General features: G+C 57.9%; 3 protein-coding genes across 6 annotated transcripts; all 3 read right to left on the bottom strand.

Moving 5' to 3' along the window:
* Positions 1-126: 126 nt before the first annotated feature.
* Positions 127-6,324, bottom strand: P4HA3 (prolyl 4-hydroxylase subunit alpha 3). Its single transcript, XM_032093699.1, has 14 exons — positions 6,262-6,324; positions 5,363-5,751; positions 4,741-4,883; positions 4,121-4,335; positions 3,588-3,737; positions 3,439-3,490; positions 3,093-3,250; positions 2,837-3,013; positions 2,238-2,302; positions 1,915-2,074; positions 1,212-1,274; positions 884-952; positions 583-679; positions 127-385 (listed from the first exon to the last, which is right to left on the bottom strand). The coding sequence occupies exons 1-14, from the start codon at positions 6,322-6,324 to the stop codon at positions 315-317; spliced, it is 1,872 nt and encodes a 623-aa protein (XP_031949590.1). The 3' UTR covers positions 127-314.
* A 146-nt stretch (positions 6,325-6,470) lies between these two features.
* On the bottom strand, positions 6,471-9,641 carry NEU3 (neuraminidase 3). 4 transcript variants are annotated; one of them, XM_032094852.1, is made up of 4 exons: positions 9,332-9,641; positions 8,438-8,493; positions 8,106-8,348; positions 6,471-7,990 (listed from the first exon to the last, which is right to left on the bottom strand). In XM_032094852.1, the coding sequence occupies exons 2-4, from the start codon at positions 8,462-8,464 to the stop codon at positions 7,043-7,045; spliced, it is 1,218 nt and encodes a 405-aa protein (XP_031950743.1). In that variant the 5' UTR covers positions 8,465-8,493; positions 9,332-9,641; the 3' UTR covers positions 6,471-7,042. The 4 variants fall into 4 exon arrangements, with proteins under 4 accessions (XP_031950743.1, XP_031950751.1, XP_031950762.1 ...); XM_032094860.1 differs by having other exon boundaries at positions 8,106-8,345; positions 9,332-9,640; XM_032094871.1 differs by lacking the exon at positions 9,332-9,641 and adding an exon at positions 9,154-9,169 and having other exon boundaries at positions 8,106-8,345.
* Positions 9,642-11,627: 1,986 nt separating this feature from the next.
* Positions 11,628-15,464, bottom strand: SPCS2 (signal peptidase complex subunit 2). Its single transcript, XM_032094786.1, has 5 exons — positions 15,370-15,464; positions 13,841-13,924; positions 13,381-13,541; positions 12,231-12,365; positions 11,628-11,885 (listed from the first exon to the last, which is right to left on the bottom strand). The coding sequence occupies exons 1-5, from the start codon at positions 15,406-15,408 to the stop codon at positions 11,699-11,701; spliced, it is 606 nt and encodes a 201-aa protein (XP_031950677.1). The 5' UTR covers positions 15,409-15,464; the 3' UTR covers positions 11,628-11,698.
* Positions 15,465-16,784: the final 1,320 nt, after the last annotated feature.

The raw sequence follows: 16,784 nt of genomic DNA, 5'->3' as shown, positions 1-16,784 counted from the left end.
GGGGGGGGGGGGGGGGGTGCCTAGGACGGCTAGAAGGAGCTGCCTTCTCCCCGAGACTGGATTTTGGCATTCCAAAACAGATGGGAGCCCCAGGGATAGCGTTTGGCATCCCAGAACAGACTCCAGTTTAGTCTCTTTTGACTTTATTTCCACCCAGTTTGGCCGTGGTCGAGCAAATGCCTCTCCCGATCACTCCCTGCTCCGCTGCTACCCCCTTCCCTCCCTTCCTCCCTCCCTTGCTCCGCCCTTGGGGCCACGCTGTGCCGGGGTGGCTTTGCCACCTGCAGATGTCACATCTGTGATCCTACGGCGGCTCAGTCCTGTGGGTCAGCACTGCAGGGCCGCCGAAACTCCTGCCCGTGTTCATGGATCCACTTATTCGCCACTGGAACAGACAAGGACACGGACCTCTGTCTGTTCCCATCCCTCTGCACCCTTCTCTAACCCTGCATTGGTATCGGTGAACTTTTTCCTTGTTATCCAGGATATCTGGGCATTCCCAGCCCCCCTTGCCTCCCTGCCGGTGGAGCTGTCCCTCCAACCCCGTGTGACCCTGGGGTGACACCTGGTAGCGTCTCTCACCCCACTTGTCCCCGGCCAGGACGGGGCAGCCGGCGTGGAGGGTGTCCCCGTCACCATTCCCGTTCCTCCGCAGGTTCCACCAGAAAAGAGCCGCATTCTGTGGAGCAGAGATGGGTTTGGCACCCTAAAACAGAGCTGGAGTCCCCAAGACTCGATTTTGGCACCCCAAAAGAGATTAGGGAGCCCCGGGGCTGGGGATTGGCGTCAGGAGAGGCTTGACCACAATTCCCTGCAAGAGCTGAGATACAGAGAGCAGCATCCTCACTTCCCTGCTTCCAGCGATTCCACATGTCCCCCTCACCTTGACCACGGGCACGCTGAAGTTGGCATAGATGAAAGCAGTGGAGCCTCCAGCCTCCACTGCACTCAGCTGGAAAAGGACCACAAATAGGAGCCATGGATCCCCCTTTCCCTGTGATGCTCCTTTGCACAGGGAAACTGAGGCACAAAACCTCCCTTGGGCCCCAGCTCTGTTCCCCTCACTTTGCCACAGCACAAACTCCTGAATACTCCACAGGCACTGGCATTTCCCACCCACTGCAGTGTTTTAGGGCTGCCCTTACCCATCCCATACCCTGAGGACCAAGCCAGTGCCATCTCTCCAGGCCTGGAAATGAGGGAGGACTCACATAGATCATGATTGTGGCGATCCTGTTGCCTGACTTCATTCTGTACAGGGGGCTCTTCTTGGACTGCTCCAAAAGGGGAGGTGGGATGGTCAGTCCCATGGGGACAGTCAATCCTACACTGACACAGCCCAGCCCAGGCGCACCTCACACCTCAGCAGCTCTAAGCTGCCCCACCCTGCTCCTCCCTGGAAAATCCCTCCCTTTCCCTTCTTTTCCCTTCCTTCCTTCCTTCCTGCCTGCCTGCCTTCCCTTACCTCCTTCCCCCCTCCCTCCCTCCTTCCTTCCCCTCCAAGGAATACCCCAGGCAGCCACCCAGGGATCACCATCCTGGGACCACCTATCCTACCCCTGCCAGGGGCCATCCCAGGGTCCATCACTAGGAACATCTTGGGGAATAACCCAGGGATCACCATGGGGACACCCCCAGGAACCATTCAGGGTCTTCCCTTGGGTACCATCCCAGGGGCATCATGAGGAACATCCCAGGGCCCATCTCCAGGAATATCTGAGGGACTACCCAAGAGTTCTTCTTCAGGAACATCTGAGGAATCACCTCAAAGGCCAGCCCAGGGTCCATCCCCAGGAACATCCCAGAGTCCACCCCATCAACCACCTCCAGGAGCATCCTAGAGTCCACCCCAGGAGCACCACCCTGGGCGTCACCCCATGGTTCCCCCACGGCCCACCCTAGTAGCTCCCTGACCGTGGCGTGGTCGAAGTGTGGCTCGTAGTGGCCTCCCAAGCCGTAGTTGACCACCTGCAGGTACTCGGCGTAGGGTGGCCGCAGGTCCAGGCCAGTGACAGCAGCGATGCGCTGATCCAATGCCCGCACCACTGGGTCAGCCGTGTCCTTCAGCCAGGCACTGTGGGACCACCCCATGTTCAGCCCCCTGAATTCATGCGTGGCTGGGCTTTACCCTCAGGGCACTGCTGGAGGAGCCAGGCCTCCCAGCATGGCCACTCAGAGGTGGCCATGCAGCCACAGTGGTCCCGCTGGCCGGAGGACAAGGGAGGGGTGGCTACTACCTCTTGCTTATCCGGTACTCGGCTTTCTGCTGCTTCTCCCCAGAGGCAACCACGGATCTCTGCAGCTGAAGGACACATGGGGGATGCATGTTGCTACACATGGGGACCCTCACACCAAGCAGGGGCCGTGGTCAGGGTTGAAGTTGGTGGGTTTGTACCAGCTGGTTGCCAAACATCCCACCCCAAGGGGTCCCGCTGGGGTGAGGGAAGCAGTGGCAGCAGGTGGAGGCAATGCAGTACGTATCACCAAGTCAAGCCTGGTTGGGAAGCGGTTTAGGTGTATCCGTGGACCTGGTTTCTTCCAAAAAATCTTTTGGGGGGCTCAGATGGAGCTGGGGTCATCACCCCCGGGGTCTCACAGAATCCTAGACTGGTTTGTGTTGGAAGGGACCTTCCAAGATCATCCAGTACCACCCCCCTGCCATAGGCAGGGAACACCTTCCACTAGACCAGGTTGCTCCAAGCCCTGTCCCATCTGAACTCCCTGGAGGAGGCTTTGGCCTTAAAACCTCTCCTATCTCTGCATTCACCCTGGGTCAGGATCTCCTGGGGCACCCTGCTGCAGGAAAGGGACATCCCTGGAGATGGGGACAGCTCACCCAGGGCCCTGCCAACCCCTTGATGGTCTCAGCCTCAGCATCGGTGATGAAATCATGGTACAGAGCCACATAAGGCTGGATCCGGACCATCTCCTTCTTGGCAGGCTGGAGGAGGAGGTAGGGGCTGCTGTTGGTCTCATAGGAGCAGCCGAGGTGCAGGAGCCGCTCTGGGGCTGGCTGGGGAGAAAGGGGACCAAGGAGGCTGTGAGGGGGGGAACAGCGGCAGTGGGGACCATGGCACCCCTGCCAGTCCCACCTGCCCCCTGGGGCGCTGGCACAGCTCCTCGTAGGCATCACGGCTCTGCAGGCGGGTGCTGTTGGGGCGTTGTAGGGGGCTGGCACTTGCCCCCGTCCCCATCTCCAGCAGCTTCTTGTACTTGGCCACGTTCCTCGACACCCTTTGGTTACTGGGATCTGCCGGGGAGGTGGTGTCACCCCGAATGCCGCATCCCCATCAACCCCCTTCCCTGGCATCAGTCCCGGGAGAATTACCCCACATGGGGCAAGAAATGGGGTGAGGGAGGCTGTTGCCATGAAGAGGTGATGGGGAAATCCCAAAATCTTTCCCCTCTTCCTGCTGCATCCAGGGTTGTCCCACATACCATAGCGGAGAAACTCCCTGGAGAGGCTCAAGGCGTGAGAGATGTTTCCAGCCTGGATAGGGGAGTGGAGACTCCATGAACATCCATCCTCCCACCCATGGTCTGGCTCTGCTGGACAATGGCAATGGGGAGGGGACTCATGGCTGTACCATGAAGTAGGAGAAGGCCAGATGGTCCAGAGCATCCTCCAGGCTGCTCCGGTCCTCCAGGTTCCAGCTGCCATAGGAGAGGCGGAAGAGGCTGACAGCCTCCTCCAGCCACGCAATGGAGTGGTAATAGTCACCTGTGTCATAGGCCACCTGCGAGGCAACACATCCCCTGCACCTGCCAGCTGGGCCAGCCTGGCCTGCATCCCATCCCATCCCATCCCATCCCATCCCATCCCATCCCATCCCATCCTATCCCCTCATGCCATGTCATGCCATCTCATTGCAATTACCCCCCATCCTGTACCATGACATGCGTCACTTTCCTATTGCCATCTCCATCCTCATTCCCTCCCACATCATCCCCATCCTGTCCCATCCCTTCCTTTCCTGTTCCATCCCCATCTCAATCTCCATCCCCATTTGCACCTGCACTTCCATCTCATCCCATGTAAAGAACCCTCAGTGTCTATTCCTGTGGAAGAAACATCCCGGGCTGGAGAAGCTTTGTGGAGCTTTATGGGGTTTCCCCTCACCTTTCCCACATGGAAGCAGTCGTCGGCAGAGAGGGAGACGCGCCGGCCGGGGCTGTAGAGAGGCGGGTGCCCGGCTCTCTGGAAGACGCCTTTGGCCAAGCCCCTGACGCTGAGTGCGTAGACGTCCTGCAGCCGCATCAGCGCCCTGGCTGCCCCATCCAGGTCCTCAGTTCCAGGCAGCTCCTGCTCTACCTCCTCGAGGCCAGCATGGAGTGCTGCAGGGTGGGAAGGAGGTATGGGGAGGGATAAACAAAATTCTGAGGTGCAACCGCCCTTATCGTCTCTTCTCCCTGGGCACCCCACGTCCTGCTCCTCCATCCGTTCCCCTGCTCCTACACCTGTTCTCCATCTCCATCTGTTCCCTTGCTCCTCCATCCATTCTGCTCCTCCAACAATTTTCTTGCTTCTCTACCCATTCCCCAGGCCTTCCATCTATTCCCTGTCTCCTCCATCCCTTCTCCTGTTCCTCTACCCATTGACCCTTGCTCTCCATCCGTTCTCCTGTTCTTCCACATGTTCCACTCTTCTATCAATTCTCCTGGTCCTCCATCCTCTCCCTACCACCTCCTGGCTCTGCTCAGGTGACAGAGGGGACACACGGCTGAGCATCTTCCCCGTACCCTGGGTGTTCCTGGTGACCTCGTCGCTGTAGATGACGTTGGGCCAGTCAGAGTGGAGGCGCTTGATGAGGCTGAAGGCCAGCAAGGGGTTCTCCACCGAGGCCTTGGGGTCCTGGTGCAGCGCCTGGACCTTCTCGTAGAACCTACAAGGCACCCACTGGGGGACACTTTGATGCTCCTCAGTGTTGTCACCACCTGGGTGGGGGCTGAGTCCTCCCCATTGTTGGGCAGCTTTGCCTCAGTGTCCACTCTTTGGCCAAGCCAGAGCGGAGGGATTGTCTGACCCCATCCCTGGTGGGTGTGTGGGGATGGCCCGTGCCCTGGGGATGCTGCGACCCAGATCTCCGTGGGTGGGGGAACCATGTCCCCCTCCCGGGGGACGGCTAGGGGAAGTGGGGCGTGAGCTCTGTCCGGTCTGAGCTTCCCATCCTCCCACCATCCTCTTATTTAGGGCCACCCCCAAAAACTGGGTGCTGCGGGGAAGGTGGGGAGGGGTTAACCCCTCCTCGTAGCCAGGGAATCACCCACCCCTGGGGCTGGGGGGCGGGATGGGTGGCTGGAGGAGAGCGGATGCTGCGGGTGCCCCACCCGTGGCCGCGGCGCGGTTGGGGGGTGCCGGTACCTGCGGAGGCGGCGCAGGCGGGAGCTCTCGTCCCGCAGGTAGGAGCGGAGCCGGCGGAGCAGGCGGCGCTCGGCGCCCAGCGCTCCCCGCACGCTCAGCATCGCAGAGAACGTCTCGGCCGGGGCGGGGGGCGGCAGCAGCGCCAGCAGCGCCCCCAGCACCCCCAGCGCCCCCAGTGTTCCCAGCGCCCCCAGTGCTCCAAGAATCCCCAGTACCTCCACTGCCCCCAGCGCCCCCAGTCCCAGCAGCGCCCCCAGAACACCCCGTATCCCAAGCGCTCGCCGTGCTCCAAGTACCCAGAGTGTCTCCTGTCCCAGCAACGCCACCAGCACCCTCAGCGCTCCCAGTGTCCCCAGTACCCTCAGTGCCCCTAGTCCCCAGCAGTGCCCCTAGTACCCGCAGTATCCCCGGTGCCCAGTATCCTCAGTGGCCCCAGTGCTCCAAATATCCCCAATTACCCCCAGCACTCCCCAGCCTCAGCGCCCGCATCCGGCCGCCGCCGCCGCCGCCGGGAGAAGCCGGGGGAAAAGGGGCGGAGAGGCCCCGCCTTTGGGGGGAAAAGGGGTGGGGGGGGTGCCCCGGATCCGCCACGCTGGCTGGGGAGGGCGGTGTGGTGCTGGTCCCCGTCCTGCTTGTCCCTGTCCCCATCCCTGCCCCTCTGTCCCTATCCTGCTTGTCCCCCTCTTATCTGTCCCTCTCCTGCCCCAGCCTCATCTTGCCTGTCCCTGCCCCTTTCCCCATTCTGCCCTGGCCCCATCCTGCTCTGTCCTCAGCTGCATCCTGCCTGTCTCCCTCCTGTCTGTCCCCATTTTGTCTTCTGTCCCTCTCTTGTCTGGCCCCATCCTGCCTGTCCCCATTCCATCTTGCTCCCATCCTGCCCGTCCCTGTCCACATCCTGCCTGCGCCCGTCCCGATTTGATCTTCTGCCCATCCTGCCTGTTCCTGCCCTGCTTTGCAGTCATCGTGTCTGCTCCCATCCTGTCCCCATCCTGCCTCTCATACCCCAAACACAGCACCAGGATGGAGTGGGAGGTGCCACGCTCAGGGCCATCCTACATCCTTGCGGGGCAGGGTCAGCTCCGTTGGGATTTTCCCAGTATTGACTGGATTTCTTGTATTTTGGGAGGATTTTATTTGACAGCAGCACAGGGATGTGAGGTCACTGTCACTGTCGGGAGGCTACAGCCCGTTCCCTATAGAGCAGAATGAAACACCCCCCATCCCAAGATTTGAGCACCTTTCCCTAGGAGGCAGGGAGTAACTCAGTCTGAAGCTGGCAAGTGAAGAAAACAGGATAAAAAAAGGTAAAAACTGGGAATTATCTGCCACCTGCAGGAACAAAGGAACTGGAATGTTTTTAACTAAAGCAAGATTTTTGGGTACTTTTTCCTCAGGGAACCAGCTGCTCTTGCTGGCACCTTCTGCTTTTCTGCTGCTACCAGGCAAAAAATGCTGATTTTTGAGAAACAGCGGCATTTCGGACCAGAGCAGATCCTCCACTGCCGCAGGTCACCGACAACATCTGACGGGTGATTAAAAAGCCGTAAATAAATAAAAGGTACACGGTGCTGAGTCTCCTGATGTAGCTGAAATATCCTGGTGAGGTCCCGGCACTGCCGTGCTCACTGGATCCGGCTGCCGATGCTCAGGAGTGACTGCACTGCCTAAAATGGGTCTATTTTAGGAAGCCGTGACGTTCTGATCGCCAGAGGGGTCCAGGATGAAGAGGCAGAAGGTGATTTCCTCGCAGGCGCTGCTGGCGCCGCACTCGAACAAGCACCCAAAAACGCCGCCGGGGCAGACGGCCAGGTCGGAATAGCCGGCCGGCCCCGTGTGCAGCAGCCACGGGCGCCGCCAGCCCGCCCCGTCCAGCGGCGAGGGGTTGACATAGAGGCCCAAATCGCGCCGGCGGTGCCGGTCGGTGGGGTGGGAGTACAGTAGCCAGGTGGGCGCCTGGGCGGCGCGGGCGGGCGCGGCGAAGCTGACCACGCTGCCCTGGCAGCCCCGCGGCGGCTCGCCCAGCGCCTCGCACCGCGCCGGCCGCTCGAAGCGCAGCCCGCGGTCGGAGCTGAGCGCCACGGCCCGGCAGCCCCGCGGCGCACGGGCGCTGCAGTACAGCAGGGGCTGCTGGGCGCCGCGGATTTCGGCCACCTGGCACTCGCCCGTCCGCTCTCCGCCCAGCAGGGCACCCTTGTGCCAGTGGCGCCCGCCGTCGTCGCTGTAGAAGACGAGGGAATGCTGCCGGGTGAAGCACGGCAGCCGCACGGCCCCGCACAGGCACCCGTGCACGTAGTAGGTGTAGGCCGGCACCACCAGCCGCCCCGAGTCCAGCTGTACCCCGTGGCCCGGCCCCACGGCGAAGGTGGCCCACCGGGACAGGTCGGCACCGATGGCTTCGTCCGTCACGTCCCGCAGCGCGGTCCAGCCGCGGCCGCCGTCGGCGCTGGTGGCGAAGCAGAGGCGCGCGGCGCTGCAGCCGCTCAGGATCTGGCATCGCTCCGTCTTTCCCTGCTCCACGCAGATGCAGAAGAGGAAGACGGTGCCGCTTCTGGCGTCGTAGAGAGGACAGGGGTTCATGGTGCGGTGGCCGGGCAGAGCCAATGCCGACAGCTCCTCCATGAGACCCCACTGCCGGCAAGGAGGAAAACGGGGCTCAGCCACGGGATGCACCGCTGTCGCTGCACCCTGGAGTCACCCGGCATCACCCCCATCTCTTGTTCCTACAGCCCGGGGAGATTTTTACCTTGACCGAGGAGCCGTGCCGGCGGCCCCGCCGCAGCACCAGGTACTTGGCATCCTCGTCCCGGGCCGAGGAGCGCTTCTCGGCAAAGGCCAGGAAGGAATCATCCGGGGGGACGTAGAGCAGAGCCGGGATGCGGTAGGTGACCCCACCTGCCTGTCGGAAGAGCGTCTCCCGAGGGAAAACATGCGGGGATCTCGGTGGTGGTGGCAGTGGTGGGGGGCTCTCCCCACCGTCCCCCTGCTGCTGGAAGAGTGAGAAAGTCAGATGTAAAGGGTTAAATCTTGGCAAAAGGAAGGGGTGGCCGCTACGAGGGGATAGGGATGGAGGCTCACCTTGAGGCAGGTGGTGGCCTGGGACATGGTGGCCTCCCTGAGGTTCCCGCTGGGGCCTGAGCAGGGTGGGAGAGGGGGATGAGAGCAGAGCCCCTCGGTGGGGTCACACCCGCTTTCCTGCCCGTCCGTGCTGTTCCCCTGCACTGCACAGGCTCCCCTGCTTCACCCACGGTGCCCACGTCCAGGCTGTTCCCAAGGGCTGTGCACCTCCTGCACTACACCAGGACCCCCAAGCTCCCACTCCCTTCAGCTCCCCCGGTGTCCCTAGCCCAGAGTCCCTGTGCCCATGCACCCCTTCACTCTCCATGCACCCCCAATCTCCCTACGCACCTACGCTCACCCACAAACCCCCTACACCCCAGCATGCACTGACCTCCCCAGGGACAGACATTCCCTCCGTGCATCCCCCGTCACCTGTCCTGACCCCCCTTCACCCCCGCAGGCACTGATCCCCCCGATCCACCTGCAATACCCAGCTTCTCCCCGTGTACCCCCCGACACCCCCACAGCCCTACTCCTCTACACCCCGCATGCACCAAGCCCCCCGTGACCCCCCAGTCCCAGTCCCCTGACCCTCCTACACCTTGCAAGCACCGACCCCCCATCCCCTCCGTGCCGCGACCCCCGCCGCATTCCCCTCTCCCGCATTCTCTCCATCCCCGCACTCCCCCCTCTCCGCATTCCCGCATCCCCCCATCCCCCCCATCCCCGCAGACCCCGCTCCTCCCGCCGCCGCCGCCGCCGCGCCGCGGCCGCCCCGCTCCGCCTCTTCCTGCAGCTCCCGGAGCGGGGGGGCCGGATCAGGCGCTCGGCGGGGCCAAGGAAGCGGGCGGGGATCCAGCTGTCGTGATACCGGAGCCTGGCGCCGGTGCCCGAGGGCAGCAGGGACAATACCTGTGCAGGTGTGAGCAGGCGATGTGCTGAGGCTCCGGCGCTCCTACGGGGCAACTGGAATGGTGGAATATCAGGAGGAGATTGACTGGTGGAGCCGCTGCCGACCCTCTCCCCAACAGGCAGGAGGGGAGCCAAGAGAAGGGATGGAGGCAGGACCCTGCTTGAGGTGCCAGGAGAGTCCCCTCCCGGCTGCCCTTGCCTTCCCAGGTGCTCCTATGGAATGGATGTGGAGAGGGAGGAAAATCATGAAGGTCCATCTGGGGGTTCCCTGGGGTGAGCCAGCCAAGCCCAACCAGCTCTACAAGATCAAAATGAGTCATCTTTATCCACTGCCTTCCGAGGGAACGGAGGCCGTGATAAGCCAACCAGAGCCGTCCCACAGGGAAGTCTGCTCCGTCCCTGGGGCCCAGAGAAGGGACAGTAATAGGAAACTCTGTGATCTGTGCCGCCTCTGACTGTTAGCCACTGTTGCTGTTGGCAGAGATGAGATGAAGGAAAAAGACCTGGGAGAATGCAAAGGGACTTCAGGGCACGGGGACAATTGGACAAAGGAGCAGGTGCACAGGTCGTGTCCTCAATTCCTTCAGTACCGGGGGGAATACTGAAAGGAACAGGAAAAGAGGAAACCCACCCTGATTAATACATGGCCTAGAGGCTGGTGCCATCGGTGGAATTTTGGGATTTTTGACTGTGGTGTGGTTTACACAGGAGTCAGTCCTGAAGGGCAAGGGAGTCCAGGAAGGCCAGACGTGCTTGAAGAAGGAAATCCTAAAGCATGAGGAGCAGCCTGTGCCCATGGGACATAGGAGAAAGCCTGTCCTGGTTAAACAGGGAACTTGGGGTGGAGCTCAGGGGAAAAAAGAGAGTGTATCAGTTCTTGAAGGAAGGGCAGGAAACCTGGAGGGAGCACGAGGAGCAGCCTGTGCCCATGGGACATAGGAGAAAGCCTGTCCTGGTTAAACAGGGAACTTGGGGTGGAGCTCAGGGGAAAAAAGAGAGTGTATCAGTTCTTGAAGGAAGGGCCGGAAACCTGGAGGGAGCACGAGGAGCAGCCTGTGCCTATGGGACATAGGAGAAAGCCTGTCCTGGTTAAACAGGGAACTTGGGGTAGAGCTCAGGGGAAAAAAGAGAGTGTATCAGTTCTTGAAGGAAGGGCAGGAAACCTGGAGGGAGCACGAGGATGGTGTGAGGTTATATAGGGAGAAAATGAGAAGGGCCAAAGCCAAACTGGAGCTTAATTTGGCCACTGAAGTTAAAGACAACAAAAAAGGTGTCTCTAAATCCACTGGGAGCGACAGGAGGGCTAAGTGTCTCCATCCTTTACTGGATGTGGAAGGCAGCACTGTTTCTGGGGGGGGAGGAAAGGCAGAGGTATTTAATGTCTCCTTTCCTCAGTCTTTAATACCAAACCTCAGGATATCCAGCTCCCATGGCTGGAAGTCAGTCATGGGGAGGTGAATGAAGCCTCACAAATCCTGAAGGAATGGTCATCCCCAAGTCCCTGGGCCCAGGTGGGTGCATTGTTGGCTGGGTGAAACGCTGGAGCCTGGATGTGGCACCTGGGGACGAGGTTTAGGTGACAAGATTGTGGTGGTGCTGGGGGAATGCCAGGACTCTTCCAACCCTGAAAATTCTGTGAACTGGGATTCCCTCCCCAGCCATGAAACACCCCAGAGATGCTCCAGGACACATTTGATGTCTGTTCTTCCCTTTTATTGAAAAAACAACCCAAAAAAATCTCTCTTTTAAAAAATGCCAGTTTATAGAAGGGACGTGTGGAACAGGAGATGCCACAAGGGAACCGCGGGACAGACAGACACAGCTTGGAAAATCTTTTACACTTTCTGGGAAGCTTCGTGGCTGAGCACACAGAAGTAGCATATTTGATTCTCCCCCCCAACACATAAAAGGTTTTTATATAAAACAATCCTCTACCCCCAATTAGATAAATACAAAAATAAAGCAAACTTGTTTGCGAGGGGACGGTTGTTTCACAGAAGGGTTTTGTCCTGAACTCCTAACACAAAACAGAAAGGTGGGATTGGTAAAACCCCCTGGACACAGAGCCATGTGATAAAGCAGTGCCAGGAAAAGGAGAGGATGCTGGGGCAGCATTGGTGATGTGTTTCTCCTCCCGGGGCTCCCCAAAATCCAACTTTGGGGTCCGCCTCAGAGCCAGGAAGGCAGGCACACAGACCAAGCTTAGCCATGAGCTTCAACAGATCTTGGGTCCAAGATTAAAATTCCTGCTTATGCAAAATGCAATAGGACTTCAGGACAAAAAGAGAGGCCATGATTCACTTTCTTTGCCATTTGACTTTATTGGTGTTAATTTAGCAGGCTCCCGGGAGGCGGGCGGGGTCCGAATCACTTTGTTTTCCTCTCCAGGGCCAGACTGTCGTGCAGCTTGGACACCTCTGGCTCGTAGGCCTCCATGACTAACGTCCCGTTGTTATCGAAGAACTTGGCGATGGATTTGGTGAACTCGGCTTCCCTCTGCTGTTTGGTTTTCCCGCTGATGAACGTCAGCTTCAGGGTGTACTTGTCATCGAACCTGCGCCAGGGGAAGACAGACCTCAGAGCAGGATCCCAGTCGGGACAGAAATCCCCCTCTGGTTTAAGGGGAAAACCCTCCCGGACTGGAGGTCCCACCTGGGCACTCACAATTAACACAACTAAAGGCTTTTATCCCCTGCCTTAAAGAGAAGCGAAACGTGAACGTTTGTGGCAGAAAACCACTTGGAGCCGCTCCCGTTCCTAGACTGGGACATGGACTTTGATGGAGCAGAATGGATTTGCAGGTTTCAAAGGAAAAGGCAGCGTTTAGGGTGATCTCTGGCGAGGGAGGGAGGGCAGTGGTGCCCGCTGGCTAAGCCAGGGCTGCTGGAGCAGCTGGTACCGTTTGAGGCTGGAGGAGAGCTGCCAGACATCGTCGGGATCCATCCCCGCCGGGTCCTTCCTGTGAGCCACCAGGAAAATGCTCTTCTCTTTGTACGAGGTATAAATGGTCAGGATTCCCATCATCACAAAATACGTGCGGAGAAAGTCAAGGAAATTAAGAAGGTGCAAGGAGAAGCAGAAATTAGGCAGAGAAGTCGCTTAGATCCCCTCAGACACCATTGTTTAACCACCTCTCGTGACACTTTAATTCCGAACAGGATGTTTGGCTGATGCTTCATTAGCATGAGAAATGAAGTAATTAATTTGAACTTGAATAATTTATTATTCACTCCCTGGAAGTGTCCACGGCCAGGCTGGACGGGGCTTGGAGCAACCTGGGATAGTGGAAGGGGTCCCTACCCATGGCAGGAGGTGGAACTGGACGAGCTTTAAGGCCCCCTTCCATACAAACCAGTCTGGGATTCCCTAACATTTGTTGGGAGATAGTGGGAAAAACTGAGACTGAACAAGCCACAGAAGGAGTTGCTGGGCATTCCTCCTAAGCACAGACCAAGCAATTCCTCTTCCCCATTTTCGGAATTAAGTAATTTCAAGTGCTGCAAGACAAATCACCCATTTGTTCTGGAAGACACCCAGAACAGCCTGGAACAATGAAACCCCTTAGGATCACAGAATTGTTTAGGTTGGAAAAGGCCTCCGAGACCACGGAGTCCAAGCACTCCCCGAGTCCACCATTCCTCCTGCCAAGGCCACCACTAATCCTTTGCTTTGCTGAACCTCACAGAGTGACCTCAGCCCATGGATTCAGCCTGTCCAGATCCCTCTGCAGAGAGCTGCTGGCAGGAATTCCCTCTTTCCCCTCTCAGCATCTGACCTATGGTATTAGGGAAAAGCAAACATGTCTGTAACCAGACTATGGATAGAATGAAAAAACGGATCTGCCCTCAGATCACCCAAATTTACGGGCATTACACCCAGACAGGCAGGAATTTCCCTATCACATGAAAACTGTCTGATTGTCAGCTGATCTCCACAAGACAGGAAGCATAATTCCCACAGGCCTGAAAATGGGAATATCCCGAAGGCTTTTGTTCTTGTGGAAAATAAAACCCTTTTGGGGTAACCAAGATAAGATCTGTAAAGGATATGAGACAACACAAAAGGCAAGAACAGGTTTGGATTCAGGAAAAGGGTGCAGGTAATCCCAAATCAAAGCAACGATGGCGAAGAGACAAGAGATTGTGCAGATCATGAGGCGGCCGTCGATCAAACGGAAATTTTCCACATATTTGTACTTCTCCAGGAGGACCTGTGGGAGAAACAGGCAGCTGAGTCTGTTGGGCGTTTTTCAGGACTTTGACACACTGTTTCAGAGAAGGGTTTGAAGGAAACAATCCCAGGGGCACAGGTAAACTGAGCAGAAAGTTTATGGGGAATTAATGTCTGCGTCAGGCACCTGATAATTGATCCTGATTAAGCACAAACACGAGGGAATCACAAGAGATGCCACAGAACCAGCATGGATATGGGCACAACCAACCCCCAAAAAGCAGAGCAGAAAATCACAGAGTTTCCCAAGAGGAACGACTCAGCAGAGAGAGAACGCACCTTTTTGGCAGAGTCGTCCAAGGAATTTTTCACAGCTGAACCATCCCATTTGTCAATTTTTACTGGCTTGTCATCAATCTTCCACTGCAATGGAAACCAAAGGCGGTGAGGGGAATGTGGTCCCCCCGTGCTTGTTCCTGTCGTGAGCACAAGACAGGAGGCAAACCAGAAAGCGGCTGCCTGTTTGGGAAGACCTGGCAGGACACAAATCCGCACCCAGAAGCCGCCGGAGCAGCGCCATACCCGGCCCCTGGGCAGGTTTCAGCTCACACCTCTTGTCACAGGCTTGAGGTGGCTCTGACACCACCAGGTTTACTAATTTTGCTTCTACATTTGCTGCTCCTGCTGCCACCCCCAGGCAGTGACAGTTGGGCTGAATTCCTGCCTTTGGATGTACTCCTACATTCCAGCCACACCGCTACGCACAGACTCTTGAGGGATGGAGGAAAATTTCAAGAACCCCCAACTAGCTTTGTACAAGGGGAGAAATAAAAGGCACAAACAAGGAATTTCAGTTAAAACCATCCTCCGGAACAACAGCAAAGCACTCTGTCACTCTTCCATATTCAAATCTTCTGCAGGAATGGGTCTCTCCCCAGTAACAATTCCCATATACAACAGCTCAGCTTTTCCAAGGCATCCACCTTCTCCTGAACTACATTATTTTTTGGTGACACATCAGTTCGAGTCCTGACTATCCTAAGTCATCCCTTATTTCAAACAGTTGAGTGACTGGAGCTGGAATTGTAGCTGCCAGTAAAGCAATCCTCAATTTCACTGGTGTTATTTTCCTGCTCTGGAAGCTCCCAAGCTGGATTGATTAACTACCAGCCCAAAGAGCTCCTTGCCCTCCACAGGAAGGAGAAAAAAACCACTTTAAAATATGATGTAAAACTCGATCTGCTTCCCCTGCAGCTGCACAGGGAAAAAAGCCCCAGTTATCCCCCAGGCCCGGCACGTGGGAATTATAAGGCACACAGTGAATGTCACTGCGTGTCCACGAGGTTTATGAGGCACAAAAGCACCGGCCACAAGGATCTAAAATCATGGAGAACTAGGACACAGCTCTCACATCAGCGCACGGTACCAAATTATTTTAGGTGGCTGCTTTTTCAAGCATTTTCTTCCAGGGTTAATCAGCACACGTAGTAATTGGAAGCCAAACCCTTTGCCGTAAGGGAATAGGGTAGAATTCTTTCCACTATTTATTTTTCCTTATACAACCATCTACAGCAGTTGGAGGGGGACGACTGGGACTGAAGGGAGGATGCTCAGGGAAGAAGGGGGATTCTCAGGGATGAGGATACGCAGGAATGGGGATGCTCAGGGCTAAGGGGGGAGGCTTAGGGCTGAGGATGCCCAGGGCTGGCGGGGAGATGCCCAGGGGTGAAGGATGGATGCCCAGGGCTGCGGGAGGGATGCCCAGGAGCGAAGGGTGGATGCCGGGGCCGGCGGGGGGACGCCCGGAGCCGGCGGGGCGGTGCCCGGGGGCGCTGCCCGGGGCGGCGGAGGAGCCCCGCGCGCGGTACCTTGTCCAGGAGCCCGTTCCGGCCGCTTTTGGCCGCCATCTTCTCGCCGCCTCCGCCCCCGCCCCGCCCGCGACACCTGGGCGCCCCTGATTGGTCGTGCGGGAGGAAGTCCCACCCCCCTCGCGCCGCGCGGCACGCCGGGAAATGCAGTCCTGCCCGCCATCCCTATGACGTGGAGCGGGGGCTCGTATCGTGCTATCCCAGGATTTGGGCTGGGAGCGAGCTTAAAACCCATCCAGTCCCACCCCCTGCCATGGGCAGGGATAGCTTCCACGAGACCAGGGTGCCCCAAGCCCCGTCCGATCCCGAGAGGGTTATCCAGCCCTGGCACAGCTGCCCAGGGCAGTGGTGGAGTCCTCATACCTGGAGGGATTTAAAGCCGGGTAGAGGGTGGCACTTGGGGACACGGGTTAGCGGTGGCCTTGCAGTGCTGGGGGACGCGATGACCTTGGAGGCCTTTTCCAACCCTGACTATTCTATGGTTCTATGATGTCCAACAGGATACAGCAGCCCTGTTGTGTGGTTGAGCCATGTCAGGAGGATGCTGCTTATTCCTCCTTAATTAGACCCTGCAAGTAGAGCTTGGCCCCAGCCGCCATTCCAAGGAACCCACTGTTGTCCATTGCAGGAGATGTGATGCTAAGCTGGATGGCCATTTGGACTGATCCAATTTAGCTGCTTTGATGTAGGATACCAGTTTTATGTTAAAAGAATAAACAACAGCCCCCAGTCTGGTCTCCCGGCAGATGCATCTTCCTACAGTGAGAGCAAATAATGGGTTTTTACCGGTCTTTGCTCAAGCCTATTATTAATGAGCCTCTTTGTACCTCTGTTCCCTTTGGTGGGAATTGGGTCTGGCTTGTTGCCCTGGGTCTGCCAAGACATTCCCGGAGGAAACCGCTCACTGTCCTCAGTATTTGTGAGAGCAGAGGGGGTGGGAGTGGTGCAGGCACAGGTCCTTGAGCAGCCTCTGGAAGCATTCCTGGTCACACGGAGGTGCCAGTGGAGCTGGAAGTGGAGAAAGGACAGCTTGAGTACATCCTGCTGCAGGTGCCAGGGATCCAGACAGGATGGGCGAGCGGCACCTGCCTCTCCCGGCCCGCGTGGAAACCACGGGCGTGTTCCAGCGGGAGAGGGCTCAGCTCTGCCAGGGTGCCACAGAGACACCGCTGGGATCTATAGCTGGATTAACTTCAGCCCAAACCCAGCTGTTGGGAGATCAGCCTTGGAGTAAAATGGGTTTGCCCTGAGAGGAAGCAGCACTAGGGTCTCTGAGCACTGGCCATGTTTTATCTCCATGCCAGCCCTGACAGGGCTCCCTCCTGAGCTGCCAGTGCAAGCAGGGCCCGGCAAAACCCCAAAAGGGTCTGTCCAGCCCTGGCACAGCTGCCCAGGGCAGTGCTGAGTCCCTGTCC

Source organism: Corvus moneduloides, chromosome 2, assembly GCF_009650955.1.
Source record: "Corvus moneduloides isolate bCorMon1 chromosome 2, bCorMon1.pri, whole genome shotgun sequence".
NCBI classification, from domain to species: Eukaryota; Metazoa; Chordata; class Aves; order Passeriformes; family Corvidae; genus Corvus; species Corvus moneduloides.
This window is presented reverse-complemented; position numbering and strand designations above follow the sequence as displayed.